This window comes from Sturnus vulgaris, chromosome 4 (assembly GCF_052056855.1).
Source record: "Sturnus vulgaris isolate bStuVul1 chromosome 4, bStuVul1.hap1, whole genome shotgun sequence".
Lineage (NCBI taxonomy): Eukaryota > Metazoa > Chordata > Aves > Passeriformes > Sturnidae > Sturnus > Sturnus vulgaris.
The window spans coordinates 35,019,503-35,047,078 of NC_142246.1; the positions used below are offsets into that span (position 1 = coordinate 35,019,503).

General features: G+C 36.0%; 1 protein-coding gene across 7 annotated transcripts in view; it reads right to left on the reverse strand.

The window, feature by feature from the left end:
- The window catches only part of WDR17 (WD repeat domain 17), a 58,908-nt gene extending 32,110 nt beyond the window's left edge, over positions 1–26,798 (reverse strand). For 2 of the 7 annotated variants that reach the window (XM_014884000.2, XM_088163572.1), the window contains exons 1-7: positions 15,713–16,179; positions 8,431–8,559; positions 7,234–7,417; positions 5,202–5,432; positions 1,981–2,232; positions 1,110–1,232; positions 588–775 (exon numbers count right to left, since the gene is read on the reverse strand). In XM_014884000.2, coding sequence (XP_014739486.2) covers positions 588–775; positions 1,110–1,232; positions 1,981–2,232; positions 5,202–5,432; positions 7,234–7,417; positions 8,431–8,559; positions 15,713–15,823 — 1,218 coding nt within the window. In that variant the 5' untranslated portion in view covers positions 15,824–16,179. Of the gene's footprint in view, positions 1–587; positions 776–1,109; positions 1,233–1,980; positions 2,233–5,201; positions 5,433–7,233; positions 7,418–8,430; positions 8,560–12,172; positions 12,193–15,712; positions 16,188–23,359 lie in introns of those variants that run through there. The other 5 variants (XM_088163576.1, XM_088163573.1, XR_015803144.1 and 2 more) reach the window with 5 other exon arrangements.
- Positions 26,799–27,576: the final 778 nt, after the last annotated feature.

Genomic DNA, 27,576 nt, shown 5'->3' on the forward strand with positions numbered 1-27,576 from the left:
AATATACATAGCTGAAAAATATTTGGATTTTGCTTGTTTGGGGTTTTTTTCTGTGAAAAGGGAATTTGGAAAGAGGAAAAGAGAAATATCCTCAAGAACCTCAATAACCAAAAGCTTGGTGAAGAAGTGGGTTGTCTAATATATGTTAAACCTATTACTGAATTTCAGCTTCAAAGAAAATTTAATAATTCTTAATAATGTTTTTGTAAATTGAGTGCATTCACCATATAGCCCTCTGATTGGACTCATTATACTCAACTATAGAAAACCCACTAGAGAAAATTTCGGAGAAGGCCATCAAACTAAAATTTCAGGTTAAAAAATAAATAAACAAAAACCAAGTCTTTAAATCTTGATTTCTGGTTTAAAACAAACCATCAGAATATTTCCAACAGAATTCAGAAATTTCCAATAAAATATTAGTTTAAACTTCAGAACTGTCATTTTGTTTCTTAGAAATTTAGGTTCTTTTTAACAATAGCAACTGCTTAAAGTACTGCAAAGACTTAATTCTCCATTTTTTTGCTGTTAGAAGAAAGTGCATAAGCCAAAAAAGCTCTCTATTCAAAGACAGAGATGAACCATACCAAATCTCTAAGGAAATCCCACTTTTTGGCTCCCATGTCATAAAGCCCCACTCCACCATCCATGAAGCAACAGACGGTATGACCAGGAGGAAGAGAAAATGCTTGGTTTTGGGTCAAAGTTGGAGGAGGAACAGCCTCACTTGTTGAAGATGTATGGTGATTTTTAGTAGGATACTGTGATGAACATGCTTAACAATATAAAGCAAAAGACAAAGAGAGAAGATTATTTCTTATTTCAATAATAAGTAAAATTATAAAGAGTAAAATGCTTGTATTCTAATGAGGTTGGAAACAAAAGAAATTGAGAATTCCTGTATGAAGCCTGGCCTACTAAAGAAGGACCTTATAAAGTACTTGATCCTTTATGCATTTGTCTAATCCACTAGCAGCAGAAGGTACTTTAATTAAGAACTAAATAGCTGACCAACTATACAGAGATTGATCTGGATATAACACGACTCATAAATAAGATTTTCTTAAGCTGCAGCCATTACAATGAATAACAATCAAAATTACACTTACACTTTTTCTTTGGAGGAGAACTTAGCACATGCAAGCCATGGAAACCAGTCTGCTTCAATTTAAAATTATCTATAGGTGTTGTACGTGAAACATTCCAAACACGTAACACACCAACCTGAGAATCTGAGATTTAAAAAAAAACAAAACAAAACACAGAGGTATGTGGTTTGACGACTGATTTGTACAAAAATACAGCAGTGAATTAAACTTCAAGTCCTAAGAATAATTTTATAAGCAGGCACTCTCAACTCCGTAACACAGAACAGTTATGGTTGGAGGGGACCTCTGGAGATCATCTAGTGAAACATCCATGGCATCCTACTTATCCTCCATTCACCACCGTGGCCATATCTCTATTAACAACAATCATTATTAACATTAGCTATTTAAACTCACAGTAAATTCTATGGAACCTCTCTCATTATAAAATATTCTGCCAGTCTTATCTTCCTGATTTATTAGTTCAACCTAAGTCATAATGGTGTAGAAAAGAGGCAGGAAATAGATCTTTTTCTTCTTTTAATTGTGTAAATCTTTGAGGTGACATCAATTAGTACAATGCATTTTTATTCCTATTCCCAATGGAATTAATATATTTTTTGTTAGGGGGTGCATGAGGAAAATATTATTTAGCACTAACAATTGTAGAAAGCCACATATTTATGTAGCTAAAGTTTTAAAACATGTAAAAACTGCTCAGTGTAATTTTACTATTTTCCGGTTTCGTGTTATGGTATTTTTCTGTACAATTCATGTATGCTTCTACTTGTAAAAAGATTATGAAACAGGAAAATCAAACTTGGAGTATCAATTTTGAAGACTCAATCCTGTATTTGTTATCTTTGTATAAATCAGAAAATAAAAGCCTTACCTCCAGTTATAAACATTCCAGGTGCACTAGAAACCCAGGCTAAACACTGAACAGATGCTGCTGCACTGGGAAAACTGTAAGTTGTGATACAGGACAGAGATTCAGAGTCAACAAGTCGAATACCATTATGTAAATTAGCAACAAGAAGGTATTCAGTTGACAAAGGGTCCCACTCCAGAGCTGTAACTGGATCTTCTTCATCTGTTCCTTCAAGAGACTCTGGTCTTAAGACATGTTTCTGATTTTTAGAACCTTTAAAGTGCACAAGAAAAGAGGTTATTTAAAAATTAAAACAAATATATCCTTTCGATAGTTACAAGGTTGGCAAACTTGTTTTTCCTCTCTCTGAAATTTTCACTAGCCTGCTCTACTGTCTGCACCAGTGAAATTAATGGAGCTGTCTTTGCAATACTTGACTTAGAGTATTTCTTTTTCTATCAGATTTGACCTTATGTTTAATACAGCAGAAAACAGAAACAGCTCTCAGGCTTATAATTTTACAGGAAAGGAAAATATGGTAAATCATATACATTGTTCTACGAATTTCTGTGAGTAAAAGTCTGCAGCAAAGCATAAAATACAAGCCATTTGAATGTAAGTAAATCTGCATACCACAGCGTATACAGGCAAAATAAAGACAGTTTGAAACAGAAAAACACTACGGCAGTAAAGGCTTTTTCTGAACAACGTTTTTTCTTCTTTAAAACTATGTGTGCAGCTATGAAGCGTTTACAGATTCTATAGCCAAAATCGACCATTAAGTATCTAGTCTGACACCTACAAAAAAGATGACATTTCACTTGATGATCCATATTATCAAAACCCACATTTTTTTAATATCATACTTATCTCCCAATTCTTTTTTCTACAGAGAGATGAATCTTAGTTTTATAAGACAGTGTACAATCCAAATAAAATAGATCTGTAATTTTGAAGTTGTGATCTTATGCTAAAAAAAATACCACTGCTTTTCTAGAAATAAGGAAATTACACCTTCCATTACTCAGCTTCAATTTAATGTTCAATTTTGGTACTGTTTCATACACATTACATCTAAAAAATCAGTTACCAGAAAAACCAGTTAAAATCAGTTACCAGAAATGGGAGAAATAATTTAAGACTGCACGACAATTAACAGCATAAACTGATTTCTCAATTCCATTTTTCACCTTCTGAAGCATTGGGAGTAACAGCAGAAGTATGATAATTGCTTTCATTTGCCAAAAACTTGAGAACTCCCACTTTTTTAAACAATGCCACCTGCTTACATTACAGATCACCTTTTTGTTTTACTGCAAAACAACGTTGAAATGAAAAACAAGAACAGACAACAAAGCAGAATTGTCATTTTTCAGTTAGCTATACAAGAACTAAAAGCAAAAAGTCCTCAAGTGACTGAAGCCACCCATATCCAAACACTTCAGCCCCAAGAAAGCACAATCACCTGGTGGAAGACTATAAGCCAGTATGTACCTAGGAGCCATTTGGTTTTACCTGTGTTTCAAAAAAAGAGTCTAAAAGCAAATCTTATTCAAACCCTAACTGCTAAATTTTGTTTTCCATTAAAAGAAGACATGAACAGTATGAATCATGCAACTGAGTCACAGGCCATTTTAAGTAAGCTGTGCTTATTTTGAGAACAAATGAAAGGGAAAACATTTTGCTCTATATGACTGCATTGAATCTCCCTAAAAATTGGGTATTAATCTTATATTCTTGCATGTATTTTCTTTAGACTAAATGTTCTGATACAATAATGCATAGTCTAGAGTTAATAAAAAGGAAATACATCCATGGCAGAGAAAACTAAGTAGATAACAACAGTGAAAAAAAATGTGTAGTGTGCTACTTATGCAGAAAATTTTCACCCAGCTGCATATAAACTTTCAAATTTTATTTCTCTGTTGGAAATGAAGAATCTTATGTATGATAAGAACAGGAAACAACTTATATATTTTTTAATTTTAAAATTATTTTAATAAATATGTGTAATATTACAATAATAAAGAAGACTATCCTAAATACAGAAAAGGGCAGCATTCTTGTGATAAGCTAATCTAAATTTTGAGTTGATGGAAGGAGTTTTATCTCCAACAGTAATGGATAATTTTCCTTAAACAATTTTTTTACAGCAACTTGAATTGTGGTACATACAAAACTGCCACTGCCCAGATTTTTTTAGCCTATATTTTCATTTGCAGAATATAATTTTGATATTTTAAATGTGTTTCTTATTATTTCTGTTTTCATATTTAAATAATTCTAGGAAGACTTCATGAAAAGTCTGAGTCTGATAAATACTTAGATATTATCATATTAAAATTGATTTCCTTATCCCAATGCCAGTGCTAATTCAGTCTGCACTACAGAAGCAAGGGACTCTATTCTCTGTGACATCCTGTGTGACAACTTAGTAGAGTGAACTGAAGGAAAAGAAATTTAGTATGGCTGTTGAAGAACAACTCTATAATGTGTAAAATGAACACATTATTTAAAGAACAGTTTATCTCATGAAGTTGAAAATCAATTTTTATTCAAGGAAGAAGAAGCAGTCAGGAAAAATTAGAAATAATCAGCATAATACAGATACCTGCCTGTGAAGAAAACTATGAAAACAAGTGAAATTTTAAGTTCAAATGAGCTTATCAACATGACACCTTCTTAGCAGAGAACTAGACTATTTATAAACTATGCACAAATGTGTGTGGTGGATTTCAGACAAAAAGAGATAAATATTTTCCTGTCTATCCTTTGACAGAACAGAACCATGAAGATAATATTAAGTGTGACGTGAGATTCTACCCATAAAATTTTTGAGGATTCTAGAATATGAAACAGAGGACTCCAGAAGGAACACAAAAGTAGGAAAATAAACAAAAGATTCAAGTCTTTCCATTAGAAGAAGAAACTTGCAGGAAAATATAGCTCAGTAGAAGATCATGGCTGTTATCATTCGCCCAAAAAAAAGTGTTTATTGCAGTTGTCAAAAAATTGCAGTCCTATCTTGGTCACAAAAGGGAGGAGAGATAAAGAAAATGCTCTGAATTCCTTATCTAAGAAAACATTTTTGTGATATGGAAGGAATAGGAATATGAATTAAGAAAAAATTTTATGTATGGAGCTACATTATAGAATCTAACTAAAAAGTGCAGAATTACATGCATAAGGAGAAATAAGTCATACATCTATAAAACTAAGTATTTTGCCACATGAGTTTTTACCTGGTTGAAATATAGATAGGCTTCCATCAGTATGTCCAAATACCACCTTTCCCTTTTTCTTTGGATGCCATCTAAACAGACTGATATCTGACAAGAAACTATGTGCTTCTCTATGCACAGTTACCCCGCTGTCAGGTCCTGAGATAGTCCAAATGTACAGTGGACCTCTGTGGGACACAAATGCAACTGCATCACCTGCATTCCAGCACCAGCCAAGGGACGCAGGAATTCCTGAAACATACAGGTAAACCTTGTAAGAACCAGGATACAAAATTCAGTGTAGTATTCCTTGACCCAGTATCAGCAATTGTCTTGAAAAACAACAGAAATAATTGTTTTACATAAAAATCGCTAGACTGAAATTTAGAGAACTGTGTGAACATCTTACAGTGTAAAAGTAAACTACAGACTTCCACAGGCAGGAAGTAAAATTATTTCCCAAATTACTTTTATGCTACTTAGATGGGCCATATTTTCTATCTATACTCTATCAGTGCCAAAGACAATCACACATTTGAAAGAGAATAAGCCTGATCCTGCAAACAATACTTTCATTCATTCAGAATTTCATTCACTACTATGTCTTACTCTAAGTTATTTGCTACTAAGATAGTAAAATACTGAGAATTTCAAAATGCCTATTTTAGCAAAATACAATGAAATTTAGAGATAAATCTAACAGAAACAGATATTTGTGACAAAATTTGAAAGATAGCTCTGTAATAAAAGGAAACTTTTGATAGCTTTCTTCTGGATACACGACAGTTTTAATTCAGTTGTCTAATATCTAACAGTAGGCAGCCCCATTCAAGAATTTTGATCTTAATGTCTCAAACCCTCATCATCCTCATAACTTAATAATGTGTGCCTGAAGGAAAAAATGACAGTAAGACAAATTCCTCAAGATGAAAACTTAAAACTGTATTTAGACATTTTTATATGGCAGTGTGAAAGGAACTAAAAGAGAAACCAATAGAAAGTTTAAGCATATTATCTTAAATTAGTTTCTAAAACTATTAAAATAGTAATAACAACACTTCTTTCATGTGTAGTTGTCTTGGTTTGAAACCCAAGACAGTAGTCATTGGCTGAAGTAGATTTTTAAACAAGCAGTGTATTGAAAATACTTATTGAAAAAAGTACTTATTGAAAAACAAGTACCAGCATTTATATTCATGCATGAACTGATACAATATTTATTTTAGAACAGATTAAATCACCGTGGAGTTTTCTTTTGTATGACATGCAAGATGTAAAAGATTTCCAGAGGTATCCCTAAATGCTCCGGAGAGAACAGAGTAGGGAGTCCCAAAATAGCTTATTAGATACTGAGATTCTGACTGTTCTTGGGTTGCATTCACTTTCCAAGGATGAAAATGTAGGAGTCAAGGACACCTGATGAGATTGACTATAAGAATAGAAATACAGGTACTGGTTAAGAATAAATGGCATAAATCAGAACTAGGCAGGGAAATGTAACTGTAACACGAATGTTTAACGGCCTAGACTTGTAATAGAATCTCCAGCAGTTTCAAGGCCTGAGACAAGATTCAGGCAGACAAGCATTAGGGTATTTAAACAAAAGCTGTTGTTAAAATTCAGTGATTATTTATACTTGAATCTGTTAAGGCTAACTTTTATTTGGTTTCACTTAGCTAAAGTCATTGTGAAATTTATTATTTTAATATTTAATTATTTATCCTTTTATACAGTGATGAAAATAATGTTGATTTTGTTTTTTTTTTCTCCCCTGCTCAACAAGAAATCATTAGAAAAGTCAATTCCTGAACCGGTCAACTTCTTTGGAGAAAAAGAATGCCTTTCTTTACCAAATATGACATGATTGACAGCAATTTACTCAAACACACTATCCTTATTTTCTAGAATGAACTGCAACAAATCTGACGAGAATATTGTGTTAAGCACCTGTTAAAACTCCAGCCTACCAACTACAGAGTTTACATTACATCAAGTATTTCTCATACCCATGGATCAAGCTGTATGGGTAAAACAATCTCCATGTCTAAAATACCTTTTGTATTGTCCAGCTTGGCCACAACTTTCTGTTCATTCACATTCCAAATGATCACTAAACTATCTGCACTGGCACTTGCAAACACGTCAGGATTGTGGGGACACCAAGATATGGCTGTGATTGTCTTCTTATGCTCAGACATAATCGCATGGAGCTTGAATTCATTGTATCGGTGATCCAGCTAAACAAATAGTAAAATTCATTTTAGAAATACGTTTTTTGTAAACTTACTTGAAATACCTCTATATGAAATATTAGAGAATACTTCATATAACAGCATTACACTTATGGATGAGCTTATTGTGCATTTAACTACTGCCAGTACCTCACATCTCAATAAAGTAAATTCTCACACATTTGACTTGAAAGAAAGGTTGCCCAATATGCAACTATCCAAAAAACAGTTGTATGTCTAGCTTCCCGTCACTTAGAAATTATTATATTTCATTTGGAAGTGTACTCAAACAATCCTAAAATGCTTTATTTATAGATGTGGTAACAATCATTTAGCAATTTCCAAGGGGGTAAGCAGGACAGAACATAAAAATGAGTTTGAAATCCTTCTCATTTTTAAAGTTAATTAGTACAGGGAAAAATCCATATTAAAAAAAAAAAAAAAAGCCCAGACACAACACAGTAAATTTTGGTCATTTTAATCCTACTACCAGTATAACTCTTAAAATTAAAGTAAATACATCCTTTATTTCCTCCCATATTTCTCAATCTGAAAATTCTATGTCACAGCATTTCTATTTTTTAGTTAGGTGTTGATGTACAGCAACTACAAACTTCAGAAGAACACTGTGCTGAGGAGTTTGGACTCCAAATTAAATAAAGGTGGGTCACTGAATCCATACCTTTGAACCATTTTAATCCACTGTGCAAAAGACTATTTTATACTACAGCTTCAGATGTAATTGTGGAATTGCTTCATTTCTCCCTCAGAACCCAGTCTTCTATCACTGAACTTCACTCATCTCAAATTTGCTGCACTGCAAGCTGTCTTCTAAAAATAATTCTTGGCACATACAACTTCAGGGATATCTTGAAAGGAATATTGAGCTTTACATAGATATCTTCTCAGCAGCAACTATACTTGCAAAAGCATTGCAGAAACATTTGTTCAAAGGGTTCAAAGTGAGATCAAAAACAATGTAAAAGTGTAACTAATCTGAAAAACAAGAATAATCTTACCTGATAAATATAAACAGCAAGTGTAGCACAGTAGGCAAATCTGTCCCCACTAGCGGCACATATATCCTTGTTCCATGGCTGACATCCAGCAGCTAAAAGTCCCACTTGTTTCACACGTGACATTTTTGCCTTTAAAACAGAAATTGATTAGACTCCAAAATTACAGAAACTTGAATGATAGAAACATTCATTAGATGACAGAATATTACAGCATAGAATAATACATTTTGTTCCCATAAATAATAATATATGTCTACTTAAAAAATATAACTCGCCTGAGGTACAAATGAATGTATCCAAAATAAGAACAAATAGATGTTCAGAGGCTTCAGTGCCACACAAGAAAGGGTGCCTAACACCATTCACAACAATCCATTTGGAAGAAAAAGATGGGGAGAGGAGGTGCTCATAAAACTTTGAATTGTTCTTGATTTGTAGTAGCTGGAACTGTTCATCATGTCCACTTTCTTCTGTGGTTTCGTTTAATACTTTCTCTATTACAGTTTAACGCTTTCTCTGCTCTCCCATTCATCTCCCACTGACAGCCAGACAAAATAAACCACATACTAATAGTTTTAAGTAAAACAAACATGTAGAAAGGTCTTCAAACCACTTGCATAGAACAACTCTTTGTCATATTATCCTCCCTATCATCATCCTTTCCAGAGAAGCTTTCTAAATTTTCTTAATAATTACCGTTTAACAAAAAAGTTGAAGTGAGCTGTGAAAAATCAAAAGCAAATCTTAGGGTAACATTACTATACAGCAAACTATGCTTTCTATGTCCAAAACTAGTCTCACAGTACCAGCTGTGCTCAGAGTGAGAAAACTGACTTCAACATAAAAATGCAAGAAATGCTTTGCTGGGCCACACCAATTATTTACCTAGTCCCTTTTTAATTCAGCATAATGCCAACATGTTACCTAGTAACAGAATGTCTCAGAGTCACATTTCTGCTGTGGACACATTAATGGACTGAGGGACATTTAAAAAATAAAAAATAAAAATATTACATGGAATATGGAGGATGACATCTTTAGGTCAAAGAGTTAAACTATAAACCTGAAAGAGAAGGAGAGCTATGTTACATTTACCAAATGTTAGGTACCATTTCAAGCTCCACAAAGGAAAGGGAATTAACAAGAAATGAGACTTCAAGGCAATCAAGTACTTTGAGGGAGGAAGTGTGGATGAAGTACAAGGGTTGATTATACAATGCATTGCTGTGCAACAGTTTAGCACAGATATGTTGCTGTAGGCCACTTTTGACTGACTTGATGTCAAATGTATAGAAGGGGAAATATTTTTCTGGATGACAGTAGTATTAAGGCACATACAGAACAGATTTTATACAGGTGTTGCAGTAGTGATCTACAGTACTCAAAGGAACCTATTGGTCACTATTGACTAAAAGCTGGTTGCCTAAATATTATCAAAGTTTCATTTTAATAAATTTATACAAGGGATAAAAATAAAGTTGAATGAATAATTTTAGTTTTTCTCCTCTGCTTGGTGTATCTGCTTGGTAAGTAAACAGTAATGAATAATTATAGGTAGCAAATTCCATGACATCATGTTTCTCTCACTTTGGAAAGTGTGACAGAAAGGGAAAAAAATTGAGAGCGACTTATTTTGGGGGCTTCTTTAGCAGAAGATCAGGATCAATTGAACGTTTGAGACTGATCATCTCAAAGATATCACTGACCCTAAGTTAAATGCTTAAACATTCTGAGTGAATGACTGAAGGAAATTAAATGCTCACATGTAAAGTTTGAGAATTTTGGTGAAAGAGACTGCAACAGCAGAACAGAAATATACAGAAAAAATAACTTACGAGATCCAGCTTTGTTGTAGACTAGTGCTTTGGCTATTAGACTTCCTATCTGTCTGTCAACAGTATTAATTCTTCCAATTTCTGCAGCAAACTAGAGATTCCAGAGAGAACATTTCTATAAATTTTATCATCTTGCAGCTCCTTTGCAATCCATCTCATGTTCTAAATTATAAGAGTCCCCCAGAGAGAAATCTATCTAATTATTTAAAGAATAAACATCATAAAGTGGCAAAAATAGCCTCCAAATTTCTAATTTTGCCATTTAATGTTCTTTACTGCTCAGTAAAATTACAAATTCCAGAGGTCCCTTCTGTGCAATTAAAGTATAAATTACATATACAGAGAAATAATTGTGTTTGGGTAATTCAGAACAGACTTCTTCTAGTTCCCATGAAAAAATAACTTGCACCATTAACAATCACTTCTTCTGAAATTGAAGTCCCCCAGCTGGTTAGATAACTATTTTATGAAATCACAGAATACCTAGAACTAGGTATTTTGGGTTCTGTTCTTGATTCCAGGGAAAACAATGGTTAAAACTCTAGGTGTGTCAGTAAACTGATAAGGAACATTAAAAAAAAAATGCTATGGTGAAATTGGAGACAATTAGCTGTAAAATATTAGATTATCCTAGGTTTAGTTTTCAGGGTTTACCACCTGAAAGCCATCAATGTAAGATTGATAAAAAGGTGATAACTACATAGAACCTAAGACTACACAACTACTTACTTCAAAATAATAAAAGATTTTTCTCACATTGTACAGATACTCTTTTTTACCTTCTCATATAGGAGCTAAGAATTCCTGATTTGCTGAAGATTTAATCTGTAAGAAAACATGACTTAAGTCTTGTTTAATTTGCAGTTTGATAACAGGTAAAATTAATCATAAAGCTAAAATCTCTTACAGATGCTAAAACAGAATTCCACAGATTTTTCTCTCAGAGTAACAACAGATTTGTCTTTTAGGATTCTGCAGTGATTTCTATAAAAATGCTACTAATAGATGAAATTTTTTATTTTAGATGAAAAATGCTGCTCTGTAATATATTGTTTTTTCACTGAATTAAGAATTCATGCTTAATAAGTATTCTTGAACTTTGACTAGATTTTCACTATATAAGCATATTTTAAAAAGTTACATATATAAAATATTTAGTTTATTACAGAAAAAAATGTATTTTATTTACTAATATTTATTGTTTTAAACTTATTATTTTGTTCTCTTTGTAATGATATACCATTTTACAAGAGGAAGCATTTGTCTTGAAATTCAGTATGACAGTATCCAGAAGAAATGACAGTTGTGTGGAATACTGACTGGCTCTCTCATAGTTTGCTGCATATATTTTCAAACATTACAGATTTCTGTTAAGCATGCTTAACAGAGTAAGAAGAGTATAAAATAGAAAGATGTATTCATCAGAACAGCCTGAGTAAAATGACAAAAATGTAGAAATGCAGTATAACTGAAAATATGTCTGATTTCACACATGGTGCATTTTTATACAATGGAATTTTTTTATACTTTGTAAAAAAGTATTTTATTTTGAAATAAGGGATGTACAAGTAATTATATTTGTCTCTTAAAGATGCAGTGAAAAAGACCCCTGTGCATGAAAAGAACGTATACCACATTGGGAAAGCTACCAGTGTGTGCTCACAGTTTCCAAGGAGATGAAGGAAAGAGGGAGGACAACAAAACCCTTTCTTTTCAACTGGCAGAAGCAGAAACATTCTAGGTCCTTCCTTGTTGCTTAATATAGAAAAAAAAAACCCAACAACTAACCACATTAAACTGAAATTTGGTATATCATAAATATAATTTTAAAATAACAACCGAATTGACTAGATGCATACCATGGCTTTATATCAATAGCTTAAAGATAAATGCCTAATAATCCCTACCTTAGCATAGGTGTCATTTTTTGCAAAGCACTTTAGAATTTCCATGCTCATTCCAATACCTTGCTGGGCCCAAAAATGGAAAATATTGTTCTGATTGTAGAATGAAATCACTTTACTTGACAGATAGGAGGAGCTAAACCTTGATGTTCACAGAATAATGCAGTTACTACGGGATGCAGGAGAAAAGACTGAGTGTTGTGTGACACCACACACAAAACGGCAGTGTCAGTAGCCTGGCAACTGCAGCTCTTTAAAAGGCACCATTTAAATTTTAATCTAACTCCTTTTTCTCTGATTCGGCTATTCAGTATTTCATTGCTCGCTGTATTTCCCAATTGCACTACAGTAACACTTGTAGGATAATAATAGCTCTTTAAACCCATCACTTAACACGTTCATTATCAATACAGTGCTTGCATGTTATCAGTATCCATAAATGTCTAACCATCAAGTACAAGCAACAACAGATGCCACAAGTGCTTTGATTGTGGTCCACGCGGGGTATGACTTATCCATATGAGTCCATATGCAATATGGCATGCATACAAAAGTGGATATACAGGAGCCTTATGTTAATCAATATGCTTGTGTGTATACAGAGTGTAGTTTCTTAACAGCTACAAGCAGTAAAGTGCTAGTGTCCTCTGCTTCTGTTCACTCTATTGCCATTATCTTCCCATCAGGTTTGTATCTTTTCTTATGTGGAAAGCTTGCTGTCTCTCCTGTATGTTCGACATACAAAATTCTTATATCTCATCCAGACTATTGTCCCAAGGTACCAATATTTTTGTCAGCAAATCAATGTTAACATAATAATTAATAAGATCTTAAGTGATATAATGACATTATATCACTAAAGATCTCCTTAAAGACATTGGGTATATTTACCCATCTTTGGGGGGAAATACATTGGAGATGAAAATGTCCCCTGCGAACCATAGAGTTTCAAATTCATTACCCTATCAAATGGAACCAGTTAAAAGCACCAGATAAGGGACAATCATTTTATCTTCCTAAAAGCATGAAGATCTTCAAACTTATGATGAAATCTTGGCATGTCTGTAAGAGCAGAAAATGACTTCTGGCTGACAATGTCTGCCTCAATAGATCTGAGACTCATGTAAGAACACAAACATAATTAGCACTGGTGTTCTTTCAGTGGGGCTGGTGAACAACAAACATATTATAGCCATGTTAAGAAATTAAATTCTCATTAATTTGTCCTGACTCATGAAATAAGGGTTATTGGAAATACCCTGGTATATATGCAGCTTAAAAGCCAATAGACAACTTACAATATGAAAACTTTGACAAAACAAACACTTCTTACTTTGGAGTACAGCAAAATGCTGACAAATTTTCAGTCTTGATGTGGCGTACTAAACTGCAGTTACTAATGCAGGTCTGTGGATAGTCTGAGACAAAACACACCACTCAAGCAACTGCTTCTGGGCAAAAGATAAACAAAGTCTGACTATAGAAGTAGTGACAATCACAATGTAGAAGAATGTAGAAAATTATGTAGGTTTACACGTGTACTTCTCAACACAAGTGAAGCCCTTCGTACTTCCCAGGACAATTCTTCCAAGCTAGTCTATTGCTTATTAAAGTGCCAGGCTGGTTGCTAGTTTACCACTAAGCAGTATACATAGTTTGCAAAAATTAGAAAAGTTCTTTCTAATTTTGTATACAATTCATGGCACACAGGCCATGTATAGCTCCCAGATAAAGAGAAGGCTAACCATAGTTAGGAAGAGGATGCCTTGGACAAGGCTTTGAATTCCAACAAGATTCCTCAAAAATACCAGAAGCTTTGGCTAGACTTACGCAACCAGAATTTGCAGATGACATTTCCTAACCTATGACAACCTAGCAAATGTTCAAAATGTGCATTCACTTATCCAGACACTGACCAGGAAAAGAATACTCTGATTTAAAAGATCATTTGAAATGAACAAGTGTTCTACTAGTGTTCATAACCATTTTAAACCTCCACAATAAACTTGGACCCAAATCACTACAAGAACTGATTTAACTACAGGATCTCTGGCTTCACAAGGGAGGAAGTTGTGGACCTTTCCTTAAAGTTTGAAACTTGAAATCAGAGCCTGAGATTGTTTTATAGAATCAAACACTTGAAATAAAACCTAAATATATTAATTCAAGATAGATACCCAGCCTAGAAAACATAAGGCACTAACATTAAAAAATCATAACACAGTAAGTCTTACAAAATAGTGGTTTTGACTGCCTTCACTACTTGTACGTTTAATTAGAATACCCTTTATTGTGCAACTTTAGCAAGGTAATCTAAAGAGCTATACTAGATTTGAAACCAAGCATAGGGAAATGCTTACATTTCTGACTATACATCAAAAGCAACGTTGGACTACACACCTAATCAATATGAAACCATCTAGCAGTGATAACAAAGCCATATGGAGTATTGCTTAATCACTGTTTGCAGATAATTTGTGTAATACACAGAGATATGTATGCAACCATGTTTGATCACAGTATGAAGCATCTAGGAGTCTGGATAAGATTCTGTTCTCATCTTCTAATCCAGAGCTACAACCATCACCAGAAAATTGCTTTTCTGGTTGCAAATTGCCAAGACTGTTCTGATTTCAGATAAAGTTACTTCTTGACACATCTCACATCTGAATTCCTGATGACAGCTATTAAAAGGTAATTCTACATCTGAAACATCCATATAATGAGTGACATATAAAATGAGAACAGTGGAACAGTATTAATACCTGCCAGATTTCTGTACTTATGAGCACATAGCTGGCATTATCAAGTAATACACAATAATACAATGAAAGCAGCTGCTTTCAGTAGCATCTCCTGCATTCTAATTCATTAGCTGACCATATACTGTGAAAACAAGAAAAAAAAATCCCAGAAGTATAAAGTACCATAAAAGAGCTTAATACAGTGAAAGAAATGTGACCTATATTCATTTCCCACCATAAATCTATGAAAGCAGCTGTATATGCAGCTAATAAATCCTAAAAAAAATTTCAAGCTATCCTGCAAATGTTGCTATAGTAACAACTCCTCCTCAGAAAAATGTTAATAAAAACATAAAGATACAACTTGGAAATTACCCCAGTTGAATTTAGAATCTCCCAAATATTTTGTACCTTATTACTAATTATAACTATTTTATTTTATTCCATGCATGGTATATTAATTCCTTTTAATACAATAAAATGAAATGTTTGCTTTCCATCTCATTGCATATGAAAAAATTACTACTTGTTAAATTATGCCACCTAAAACATGCAAGTAGGTAGTTGTCACACTTCCAGTACCTTTTATCCAGCTAGCAACATTAATTTTCAAAAATCTCATTTTGAATATGCTTTATTTATGGTTCAAGACCTCACTAAAACTGCTAAAAATCTCTTCCTAGTCCCACTAGAGAAATACTACTTTTGATACTATACTTAATATAATAATAAAGAACAGCTTACAGAAAAAAAAAATAAAAGTAGTAAAAGAGAAAATATTACTTTAAGCAATTCTTACTCTTTGTTGTCCTTCATACCAATCATCTTCATCAAACCAGTGGGAAATATAAGTCATCCAAGCCATGAAAGAAGGCACAGTTGAAATAAAAAATACAGAACCTAAACACATATAAGTACAATAAGTCCTGTGCTACAATTTACTAAACACTACAACAAGCTACATAAAGATCAGATCTGAAGTCTGTGATATGATTTGAGATTATTGTTTTAAATTCATAAATGTGTAATCTGAAATACTTTTAACAGCAATTTAAATGGTCTACCTCTTTTATTTTCTAATGAAAAACAGAAATAAATACTAAAACAATTAATAGATTTTATATTCCAGTATTTAAATTTAAAGCAGATTAGTGCTTCAAGATAGAGCTCTGAAAATGAGGTGCTGTTTGAGTCATTCTTATCTGTCTCCTAAAAAAATTACTTTCCTTTTTTAAAGATGTACAGTCTACAAAATGTAGTTCAGTGCACAAAAGCTTGTACCAAAATGTAAAATATGCTCAGAATCATGGGGAATGATTTATTTTGGTTGTGTAGGGAGTGGTTTCAATTGACACAGTAGGAGGGGCCAAAATTATCGCAAATACCAAGCATCGGTTTAACATTTTTTTTAAGAGGGGTAAAAAAATAAATCTGCAACTCCATTGTTGACAGCCAGCAGAACCTAAAGCACTCAGCTGCAGCCACCAGCGCTGGCTGTAAAATGTAAAAAGACTAATTTAACTAATTCATGGGAATGGATCTGCTTCTTTTCCTCAGAAGAGTTTCACGCATCTGACAGCATTTGTTCCTTCCGCAGGTAGCAGCCTTTTCTGGCATGCTTCCAAGTTTCACATTAGATTTCACAGCACATTATGCCAATGAAAATGAAAGGTAAAAAGGAATAGAAGCTGTACTACCACATTTCAGTACTGCAGCAATATACTTCATCAGCTGTGCTGCTTAGGAGGCATTATCATACAAATCTTCCTGGCTGCATGATTACAGCAACTATCAAATCTTCAACAGAGATTGTGCAGACATAAAAAAAACCAGTTTCTTAAGAAACCTAGGATCCAGACAACCTTTGCCTTTCTATACTGACTTAACAAGCTGGTCTTCACCGTTTCTAATATAATAAATGCAAAAACTAAACAGGGAAGTCCATTGTTTAATCAAGAAATAAACAAAGCGAAGTAGGAAAAGAACAGCTGGAAGTACCAGATACTAACTGGTCAACATTCCTTACCATTTCCACAGAGCAACTCTGTGTCATTACCTATCCTACCCCAGAATGTGTAGTTTCCATTAAGAGTACTCTATAGGCAGGTGACATTCTCCAGGGGCATAAAGAAAAGCAGCAATACTTTTGTTCCCAGCCTCTTGGTCAGAAATTCTGACATCCAAGGAGGGGAAAAAAACTCCAACCCATACAAATCACACACGAAAAGCCATAAATACTTAAATCAAGACACCCAGTAGTAGGAAGTAGCATTCCAAGGTTATCAGATTTTTTGTAGTTATACAGTCCTCCATGTAAATGGATACAGACACAAGAATATACAGAAGAAATTCCTACAACACTGCTGAAATTTTTCAAATTACTTGCCCTTTGAGATTTCAGCTCAAACATTAACTATGCAAAGTGCACATAATTGCACAGTCTCATAAACTGCATGAGAAACATAGGACTAATTCAGTCACCTCGAATCACAGTGCTGAAGAAATATCCGACTATAACCATGGTCTATGAGAAAACAATAAAAATGTTACTTCTGTGAACAAAAATTTTACAAATTGTTAAAACATAAATACATTATGTGCTTGTTACATATGAAAATCATGGTTTCCAGTAAATTAATACTTGCTGATTAACAAAAGTCATCGCTTTCAGGGTCTTCTGTCTTTTTTATAAGGGCACATAGTATCACTGAGAATCATGATCAAAGAATTAGGAGTAGTTCAATAGTAAGAAACTTGTTTCTCTTCTATGCCTGTAGCTGTTCCACCATCTATGTAAACTTGTTTCTCTTTTATGCTTGTGTATTGGTTTTGCACGGCCTGGTATTTTTTTGGGGTGGGGAGGGGAGAGGATGCTACAGCGGTGGCTTCTATGAGAAGCTGCTGGAAGCTCCCACCATGCCTGGCAGAACCAATCCCTGATGGCTCTGAAGATGGACATGCTGCTGGCCAAAGTTGGGCCCAATTAGAGAGGCTGGTAACACCTCTGTGGTAACATATTTAAAAAGGAAATCAAAACAAAGCATGCACAGTTTTTTCTAGTCAGAGAAGAGAAGGAGGTGAGAACGTGTGGGGGGAACACCATGGAGACACCAAGGTCAGTGCAGAAGGAGGGGAGGACGGGCTCCAGGCTCAGGAGCTGAGATTGCTCTGCAGCCATGGTGAGACCATGGTGAAGCAGCTGTGCCCTGCAGCCCATGGGGATCCACGGGTGATGGAGAGATCCACCCACAGCCCATGGGGATCCACGGGGAATGGAGAGATCCACCCACAGCCCATGGGGATCCATGGAGGATGCAGAGATCCATGCACAGCCCATGGCAGAAATGCCCACGCTGGAGCAGGTGGATGGCTGGAGGAGGCTGTGATCCAGTGGAAGACTGGTGCAGTGGTGCAGAGAGAAGCCCCCTGCTTCCAGGCTGGAGCAGCCTGTCCTTGGAGGACTGCACTCCGTGGAAGAGTGACCCACACTGCAGCAGTTTTGGGAGAACTGTGTGCCCGTGGGAGGGACTCACGTTGCAGCAGTTTTGGGAGGACTCCTACTCGTGAGAGTGGGCCCACACTGGAGAGGTTCATGGAGAACTGTCTCCTGTGGAAGGGACCCCACGGTGTAGCAGGGGTAGGAGTCCTCTCCCTCTGCAGGGGAAGAAAATCCCGGGTGACAAACTGACCAAACCCCCACGCTCTGTCTCCCTGCATGTCAGTGGGAAGGAGGAAGGAGTTGGGGGGAAAAAAGGCGTTTTTAAGAGATTATTTGACTTCTCATTATCCTCCTCTGATTTTGTAAATAATAAATTTACTTTGTACTGTTACGTTGAGCCTCTTTTGCCCTTGGAGCTTTTTTTTCTCCCAGTCCTTAACGCATCAACCCTTAATTAATTTTTCTCTCCTCTGCCCAGCTGTGGCACGGGAGGCTGAGCAAGCAGCTTTTGTGTGTGCCTGGAGTTTGGCCAGTGTCAAAGCACAACAGCCTGTAGCTGCTCCATCATCTGTGTGATCTGAGTTTTCTCGTCTCAATACCAACCTGTCAGAACTATGAGTCTCTCAAGACAGACAAACTCCTGTGACTCACATTTAGTTTCATATCATCAGGGAAGCATGGGCTAAAATGGACATGTATACTGTATTATCCTTTCAATAAACTGGTAAATATCTTCAACTCAAAAGTACAGATGTAATTTAAATCTTCTCAGGATGGCAGATGGGAACTTAAACTGTTTAAAAATCTGTTACAATTGCCTGTAAATAAATTAAGAAGTTTGGTGTTAAATTGTACATGAAAGAGAAAGATAAGACTGCAAATGCATTATGGGGCAATGATATGTTTTTGCCTATTTCATCATTCATCCCCCAAGTGCTGGGAAAACATATTATAGTGTGCTGGTTTTGGCTAGGGTAACGTTAGTTTTCTTCCCAGTGGCTGATATGGGAATGTGTTTTGGGTCTGTGCTGAACAGAATTGATAACACAGAGGTTATAATTAATATAAACTACACAGAGCCAAGGCATTTTCTGGGGGTGCATGTGAGGCTGTAAGGAAAGTCAAGCTCAGACAGATGACCCCAATTGTCCAAAGGGATATTCCAGACCATACTACATCATGCTAAGTAAATAAAGCAAGGGGAGGAAGGATGGGGAAGACATTCAGAGTGATGGTGTTTGTCTTCCTAACCACTGATGGGGTCCTGCTCTCTTGGAGATGGCTGAGCACATACTGCCCACAGGAAGCAGAGAAAGAATTCCTTGTTTTGCTTTGCTTGTGTGCTTGGCTTTTGATTTCCCTATGAAACTGCCTTTACCTTGCAGATTCTCTCCCCAGTCCTGCTGGTGGGGGAGTGAGAGAGTAGCTATAATAGATCATCTTCAAGGCATATACAGTCTTACAATATATTGCCCAATAAATTTGTTTACAATATTCTAGAAGGATTAAAAAAAGACAAAACATCCTATTCATTTGATGCAGAAACAGTTGTTTAATTCTTGAGCTGACACAAGAAAATGGAATGAAACTGTCAGGGCATGCTCAGGTTAGACATTATGAAAAGGTTCTTCAATGAGAGGATGGTCAGTCACTGGGACAGGTTTCTCCTGAAGCTTTCATGACAGCAAACCCTTCAGATTTCACCAAGCATCTGGACAATGCTCTTAGCCATGTGGTTTAGTGAGGAGCAGGACGTTGGGCTCAGTGATGCTTACAGACCCCTTCAAGCGTCAGATATACTATAATTCTATGATCAAACCTGTGCTACAGACGTTTCACAATCCTCCCTTTGGAACTAGGTAATCTCATTTTAGCTCATTTCAGATTGACTAGGCATAAATACAAAAAACCTAAAACAGTCAGAAGGAAAAAGTGGAAGGGATGTTAAAAATGATGATGCTTTAGCATATGAACATCACAATGTGTCGTTAAAGTTCAGCACTACAATAGTCAAGAATTACAAGAAACCAAATAAAACCAACCACACCCCCCTCCCCCCCTTAAAAAACAGTGGTCATTTTCTCTTTGTATTTTATATTAAAGGTGATCTTCTGGATGTTCCAGTGCAGATAACTGTTTATTATGAGAGCAAGCTACTACCTAGCTCTTTACAAAAGACATGACCCTAAAAATCTGGAAGAATATGCTGGAAAGTAGAGTGGCCTCAATCTCTACATACTAGAAAAAATTGTACCCAAATATAACATACACATATAATTTACCCAGAAAACAGAGGATAAAAGATTACATCTGAAAATAATGTCCTATATTGCATTGGAATGAACAAACTGATGCTACTCTCCCATGTTATCTGGCAATATCAGAAGTCAGCAATGCACTTCAGTTATGAATAAAGCTTTTCAGAAATGGATGAGAGGTAAGAAACCTCAATTTTGATCTTCCACTTTTACCGCCATATTTGCTGTTAATCAATAATTTGTTGATCTACTGCAACAAATCATCCATTTTTCCCAAATGTATCTTTAACCACTGTTTCTGTTTAACTGTTATATACAGAAATATTTAGACATTTGTCAGTATAACTTCTATAAAAAGCCGTTTTGTTTGATATATTCTTGCCATCAATCAGTAGCATTATATACGTTTCAAAATTAAGAATTATTTTCAATTAATTAAATTTTTACCTCTGATTTTTTTTTGCTGTACTCAATTTTGTGAGAAAATTTCCTGCCAATTCATGTAGACATAATTTCATAATGTGTCCCATCATAACCCAAAAAATTATCTGCCTTAACTACTGAATTAGTAAAGATTAACATGCTGTGACTTTGCATTGAAGACAAAACTCATGACAGGAATACCTTCCTGTATAACAAAATGCAATTATAAAATAAAAATAACAAAAATGCAAAACAAATAACCCAAGAACAAAATACTAAAAAATTTCCTTAAATTACAAAAGTATAGGAATGCATTACTTTCATAATTTATATGCCATTATGCAAATTCATTACACTAACATCTATAGAAAAGAAGGCAGTTAAATCCTCGGGTTTTATTTATTAACTAGCACTTATAAGAATCTTTACTTTGAGAATACAAAGCATGCAATGATGCCAAATATCCTAAAATACAATGCTTAGAGTAAAGCTGTGCAAGAACCAATCATATAATAATGACACAGCAAACCTATACATCAGCAATCTCATGTCACACGAGGTCAGGCAAGAATTAGACTTCCCTAGACTTCCCCAATTCCTATCAAGGTACTAATGACACAAACATAGCAGGGCTCTAAACAATTTTTAAGTGTTTTTTTTGTTTGTTTGTTTGTTTTAATTCTTAATTTTTTTATTTTTTTTCCCCTCACTTGCTCTTTCCCAACAAGCTGTGTGGATTTACCAGGACATGGCATATAAAGCAACAAGGCCACCTTACAGTGATCAGAATAAGCTGTTGGTAACAGATGTACACTATCACCAGATCTACACTGGGCTGAGACTTTCAGACAACCTTCTCACAAGCTACTTTTAAGATTGAACTTTATCAGTTTATAGAGGAGATTAAGCTTTAGCTACCAAAAATAGCAGTGGATTTGACTTGATCATGTATCTTCTTAAAGATGTTCCATAACTGGATTTTAAAAATAAATTCAATGACACTTTAGAGTTTTTTTCCTAGAAAATAAAAATCATCTCTTCGGAAAAAAATTATATATTGTACATATTTATACTACCACTTTTACTATGGCATAGCAGATGCCATTCTAATTCTGCAAAGAATACATATAAGAAATGGCAAAGTTCAATATCTCCAATTGTGTCCTTGGTCAAAAAAGACAAAAAGGGCACACAGTATATTTACAGAGAAAAGCTACAATCTTATTTTTAAAACTATGTCTGTGTTAAAATACTTGTCTCAGTTCATAATCACTACTTTTATAAAATTTGAATGCAGTCAACACTTAAGTGCCCCAGTTATGATTTAACCTGGCAGGTAGCTAACTCCACACAGCTACTTGATGATTTTTTGGTCTGTCAACAAACAGTTCATATGCCAAGAAACATATTGCATGTATTTTTTTGTAGCACGGTCACAAGATTTTATCTATGTCTACCTAAGTCACTCCATTCTAACATATTCTTCAGATACATATTAGATTCTAATAAATGTAGATTCTAATAGTGCAAATTCCTGTCTAGAATTATAATGCACACATTATAAAGTAAATATTTTAATTATAGCAACTTTTTATACTACAGTTGGCTGATTTGGATGTTAAGATAAATTATAATTACTATAAAGTACATTTCTAAGGAAGATATAAGAAGTAACATAAACACTCCCTCATGTACCAAAAACTTATCTATGAAGAAAAAAATGTCAGCATCTGTAGCCCAAAAAGACCACAAAGAAAATAAACTGAAAGTAGGATAATAATTTAATGAAATAAAACAAATTCTTTCTAGCTGTGAAACTCGAGGTAGAATTTAAAATCAACTGTATTTGTTAATGGATTTGTTGAGATAAGAAAGGTTGAACAGTCAAATTGGGGATGACATCCAGCTGTATATCAATTTACTAAATTTCCAAATTTGAGCTAGTACTTAAAGCTGGATGTGGGCAATAACTTGATTTTATTAGAAAAACAGGCCAACGCCTGAAAAGTTTGTCTCCAATATAATGTTCTAAAAAATGAGATGTTCTGCCCTAGGAATTTTTAAGAGAGCAGTCAGTTTAACACGTTTGTTCAAACACTTCAGAGCCACTTGTGCCCAAATATTCAAGGCAAAAGAAACCTCAAAAAGGAAATACCACGCCAAACCCCAAAATAAGAAACTCTTTAACTATAAAAGACTGCCCTTGATTCTCTGGGAAACCAGAATGGGATAAAACTACATACCTGTTCACAGCCAGCAGTGAGGTATGAAAGATGAACTTAGGTTAGCAACAAATGATTAGTGTCGGGAAGAGCTCAACACTAACCTCACACTTGACAGCGGAAGTCTCAATCCTTCTTTCCTGAAATCTAAACCAATGTAGGAAACTGATCTCCTGGATCTGACATATCCTCTTTCACTCAGTCATTATCAGTCCTCCATTACAGGTGTTTTCAGACAATAGATAACAACTTGAAAAGAAAGTAAGGAGAATGAAAATAGCGGAATTAATTAGTTCTCTTAGATCTTGATTATATGTGGGGTGAAAAAAATTAAATATCATCAACTGTAACATAAAACTTCCAAATGATTCTTTAGCCAGATTGGAAAAGAGAACACAGAAGTTTGAAACCAAATAATTAGGTTTCAGATTGTTAACAAACTAGGCCATTTACATCTCATTAAGCAAGAGGTTACAGAGCATGTTATGTAATGGTACAAGTAAATGTCAACAATTACACCTAAGACAAATTAGATCTTAAAACATATAACTCAAAGGGATGAGATAAATGCTATGTGTTGTCCCCCCCACCAAAAATGCAAATAGAGGCAGTGGGTTTTAAGAGACCATGAAATTGAATACATACTATACAACTATAGTACATCAAGCAGAATGGACTCAGTCAAAAGGAGAGAAAGAGGAAAAAAAACCTTACAAAATCAGTCTAACATTGGATGTAATAAACCATGGGAAAAGTATGAGCCATCTACAGGATGTAGCCAGAAGAGATGTACAACGTATTAGGAAAGATATTGTCAACACAGAAGGAGGCCAAACACCATTATACCAGTCATTCATGCATTATGTTTGGTTAGCACATTCAGGAGATGGATTTAAACATTTAAATATAGGGGTTTAAAAAATAATGAAACAAGGATGCATTTATCAGAGATATAGAAATGTTATACGAATCAAGATATCATACATGCTAAGCAGCTGCATTTAGATTGGTCATGTTGGCTAGAATGTAGGTAAAGGTTCCTGAACCTGAGGCTAATTTATAGTCAGCAGAAGCATTAAGAAAAAAATTCACTAAGCAGAGGAAAGACAGTATTAACCTCATCGATATAAGATGTATAATATACAGACCAAGGGAAAAAAAATATATATTACATCAATCCTTTTCCACTGCAATAACTGCTTCTGATAGCCTCTACCATCAATAAATAGGAAATTAGATACCGGACAACAACAACAAAAAAAAAAGATTCACCACTGATGAAGATCTTAAAAATCACTATTTATCAACTTGTTTACTTACACACAGTTTCCCACATACAATTAAACGAAGTAGTCCATGTGAAAAAATGTAAGGAGACTTGGCAGAGACAACAGTGCAGTCAAGGTCATCAGCATAAATTAAAACACCAACAAAGAAAGAACTAGAAGAGGCAAGTTCCTACATTTGACACTGGCTCGAGAATTAATAAAGGATATTGTCAACAAAGTAAAAAGTCAGCAAAGTTCTACAGGCCTTTACTGACAACCAAATAAATCCCACACATACCAGAAAACCCAAATTCTCCAACTAGTACTGAAACAGGACAAGGAATAAATGGCCTTAATGGATACAGCCAAGGTGTGCTCATAGGATGCAAGTGGAGAAAATATTACCATAAAAGCTTCTGCCTTTCTCCAGTGCCCATAGTACAGCTCAGCTGCTGCCATAAATAATGGCTAGCCTGAGTGACAGGATGCCACCGAACTGCCTACACCCTGCAAGGGAAGTCACAGTTCTTGTAGCCACTTTCTGTAATTCAAATGTTATATCGATATTTACTTCTCCTCTTGTGCTGCCTATATTTTGCTTTATAAAACAAATAATGTCAACAACATCATCACCAGGACTTGGTGAAGTTACTCTTATTGGTCACATCAACTTTAATTCACAGACTGTAGGAAGAGGAAATACTGCTTTCGCTAAATTATAATCTCCTACTACCGCTGCTAGAAATAAAATACTGAATTAAATAGACCATTAGAACTCACCAAGGACCTTCTATGTGGGAATTTTCCTCATAGCAGATGACCAAATGACAAGTTTATTGTGTGTTATGGGTCCTTGACCACAGCCAGAGCTACTCAAAGAGTCCAACATTTGGTATAATAGAACATAGAGAATGTTGAAACTGAGAAAGAAGACTCTAGATATCTTATCAGGGAGAATAATTAAAAACTGAAAAAAAATGAGTAAGTAAAACAATAGTCTCATGATATTTAAAAATTTTTGCATTATCTGTATTCTTTCATGCACACTCCATATTACCTTTGCTCTTTATACCACCATGTCTCCATATGGGTTACAACAATTTGTCGAAGATGACTACAGTCTTAACTGAAGCTTTTGAGCCATTTTGAAATGCAAAATATAAATAATGATAATACAAAGTAATCTAGACTGATTTGTGCAAGGCACTTATTCTCTAACAGAAACCTTAAAATGTATCAGCAACTTACACAGTTGTGCCTGTAATTAGGAAAGAAATGTCACAACAGAAGTGTATTTTCCCTATTTTAGGACTTCAAAAATTAGGAGCGTAAGGATTAGAACCTTGAACTTATTTTAAAACAGTGGTAAATACGCCTCACCAGAAATAACTTAAAGCAAAATAACTAGTACTAAAGTTTGAAGAACATCTTATTGTTTACCATATGTGTTTCTTATCAGAACACTTCCCTTGTTATACTCTCAGGAAAAGCAGGTAGCTGCATAATGTCATGGGAAAAGTTTTAAACAAGGTACAAAACCAGAAGGCTCGAGACTCCTATAAAAACCCTCTAGAATTAGTTAGAAAGAGAGACAATTCCTAACCCACTAAATTTTTGAAAAACTAAGTGCAGGGCAATCACAAAGAGACTCTTGAACCAACAGGGTTTTGCACTCAAAAGGGACATTTCCAAGTGTTTATTTTCTATATCACGCCATGGTTAAGTCCATTAAGAATAGTACGGTCTTTATCGATTCTAAAATGCAGGATTATGTTCTTCACTGCAGCATTAAAAGTAATTAAAGATCTTGCTCAGACTTTGATTTCATACCTGCCATCTTCAAGCCTTCCAAAAGAGCTTCTCAAATGGTTGCATGACAATGTCTATGTAAAGCAACATCTCTTAAGATATTAGAGGAATTTACTAAACAGAAAAAAACCCTTAAACTTATTTCTTCATGTTTCAGAGTCTGCTGTCTTAAATTCACTATCACAAGCTTTGCTTACTTAGCTTGTAGTTTGCTTTTGTACTTGAATGATTTTTTAAAAATTCTCTAAGCTTGATTTAGCTTCCCCCTCCCACACACGTCCCAGCTGGGAAGCGCGTTTACAGTATAAACAAGCCCAAAGCTCTCCCTCCCTGCGGAGGGCAAGCGTTTGCCACGCAGCTTGCTTCTTATAGACATTGCTGCCTCCGCTTTTACTCGATGGCAAGTTCGTGTTTCCGCACAAGCACGTCTGTAGAGAGAGACACACACACCAGGACAGTCCCCAAAACAGTGCAAAATCCCGACAATACCGTCACACGCTCCTGGATGCTTCAGACACCGCCCGCAGCCCCGAGAGCTCCCCGGGGCCGCTCCGTCCCCAGAGCGCAGGTGGGCGCGGGGGCGGCGGGGCCCGGCCGAGCCCCGCACGGCCTCCCGGGCCGTGCCGCACCCCGCGGGGCAAGAAACGCCGCGCCGGGCCGGGTGCCGAGCTCCCGTCCGCTCCGCGGGGGCGGCTGCCGCTCTCCCTGTCTCGCTGCCGCGGAGCCGGGCACGGCGGACCCGGCCAGAGCGGACCGGGCCAGAGCGGAGCCGGGCACGGCAGCGCCGTCTCCGGGCAACCCGCGCGCCCGCCCCCGCCGCGCTCCTCGGCGCGCGCGCCGCGGCCGCGTTACCGGGCAACGCGCCGGCCGCACGCGCACCCCGCGCGCGGGCCGTGCCGGTCACCGGCCCTGGCCGTGCCCCCACGGACACGGGCCCCGCGCCTCACGGGCCTCAGGGTCACCGCCGGGGTGCTGCCGGCGCTTGGGCTGCGTGGCCCTGAAGGTCTCTGCCGACCTTCGTGGTGCTGTGATTGTGTGGCTGTTCCGTGCGGGGCCGGCGGCCGGGGAGGGAGGGTTCAGAGCTCGCATTCCCCGCTGCTGTCTGTGAGGGCACCAGAAACCAGCGCCAGGGGGGAAGGTCGCGTTTTGCGCACCCCGAGGATCCCCGGGGGATGCTGGTTCGTCTCCAAGACGTCCCATTGTCAAGCCAAGCACTGCAAAGTGACATGAATATTGACTCATTC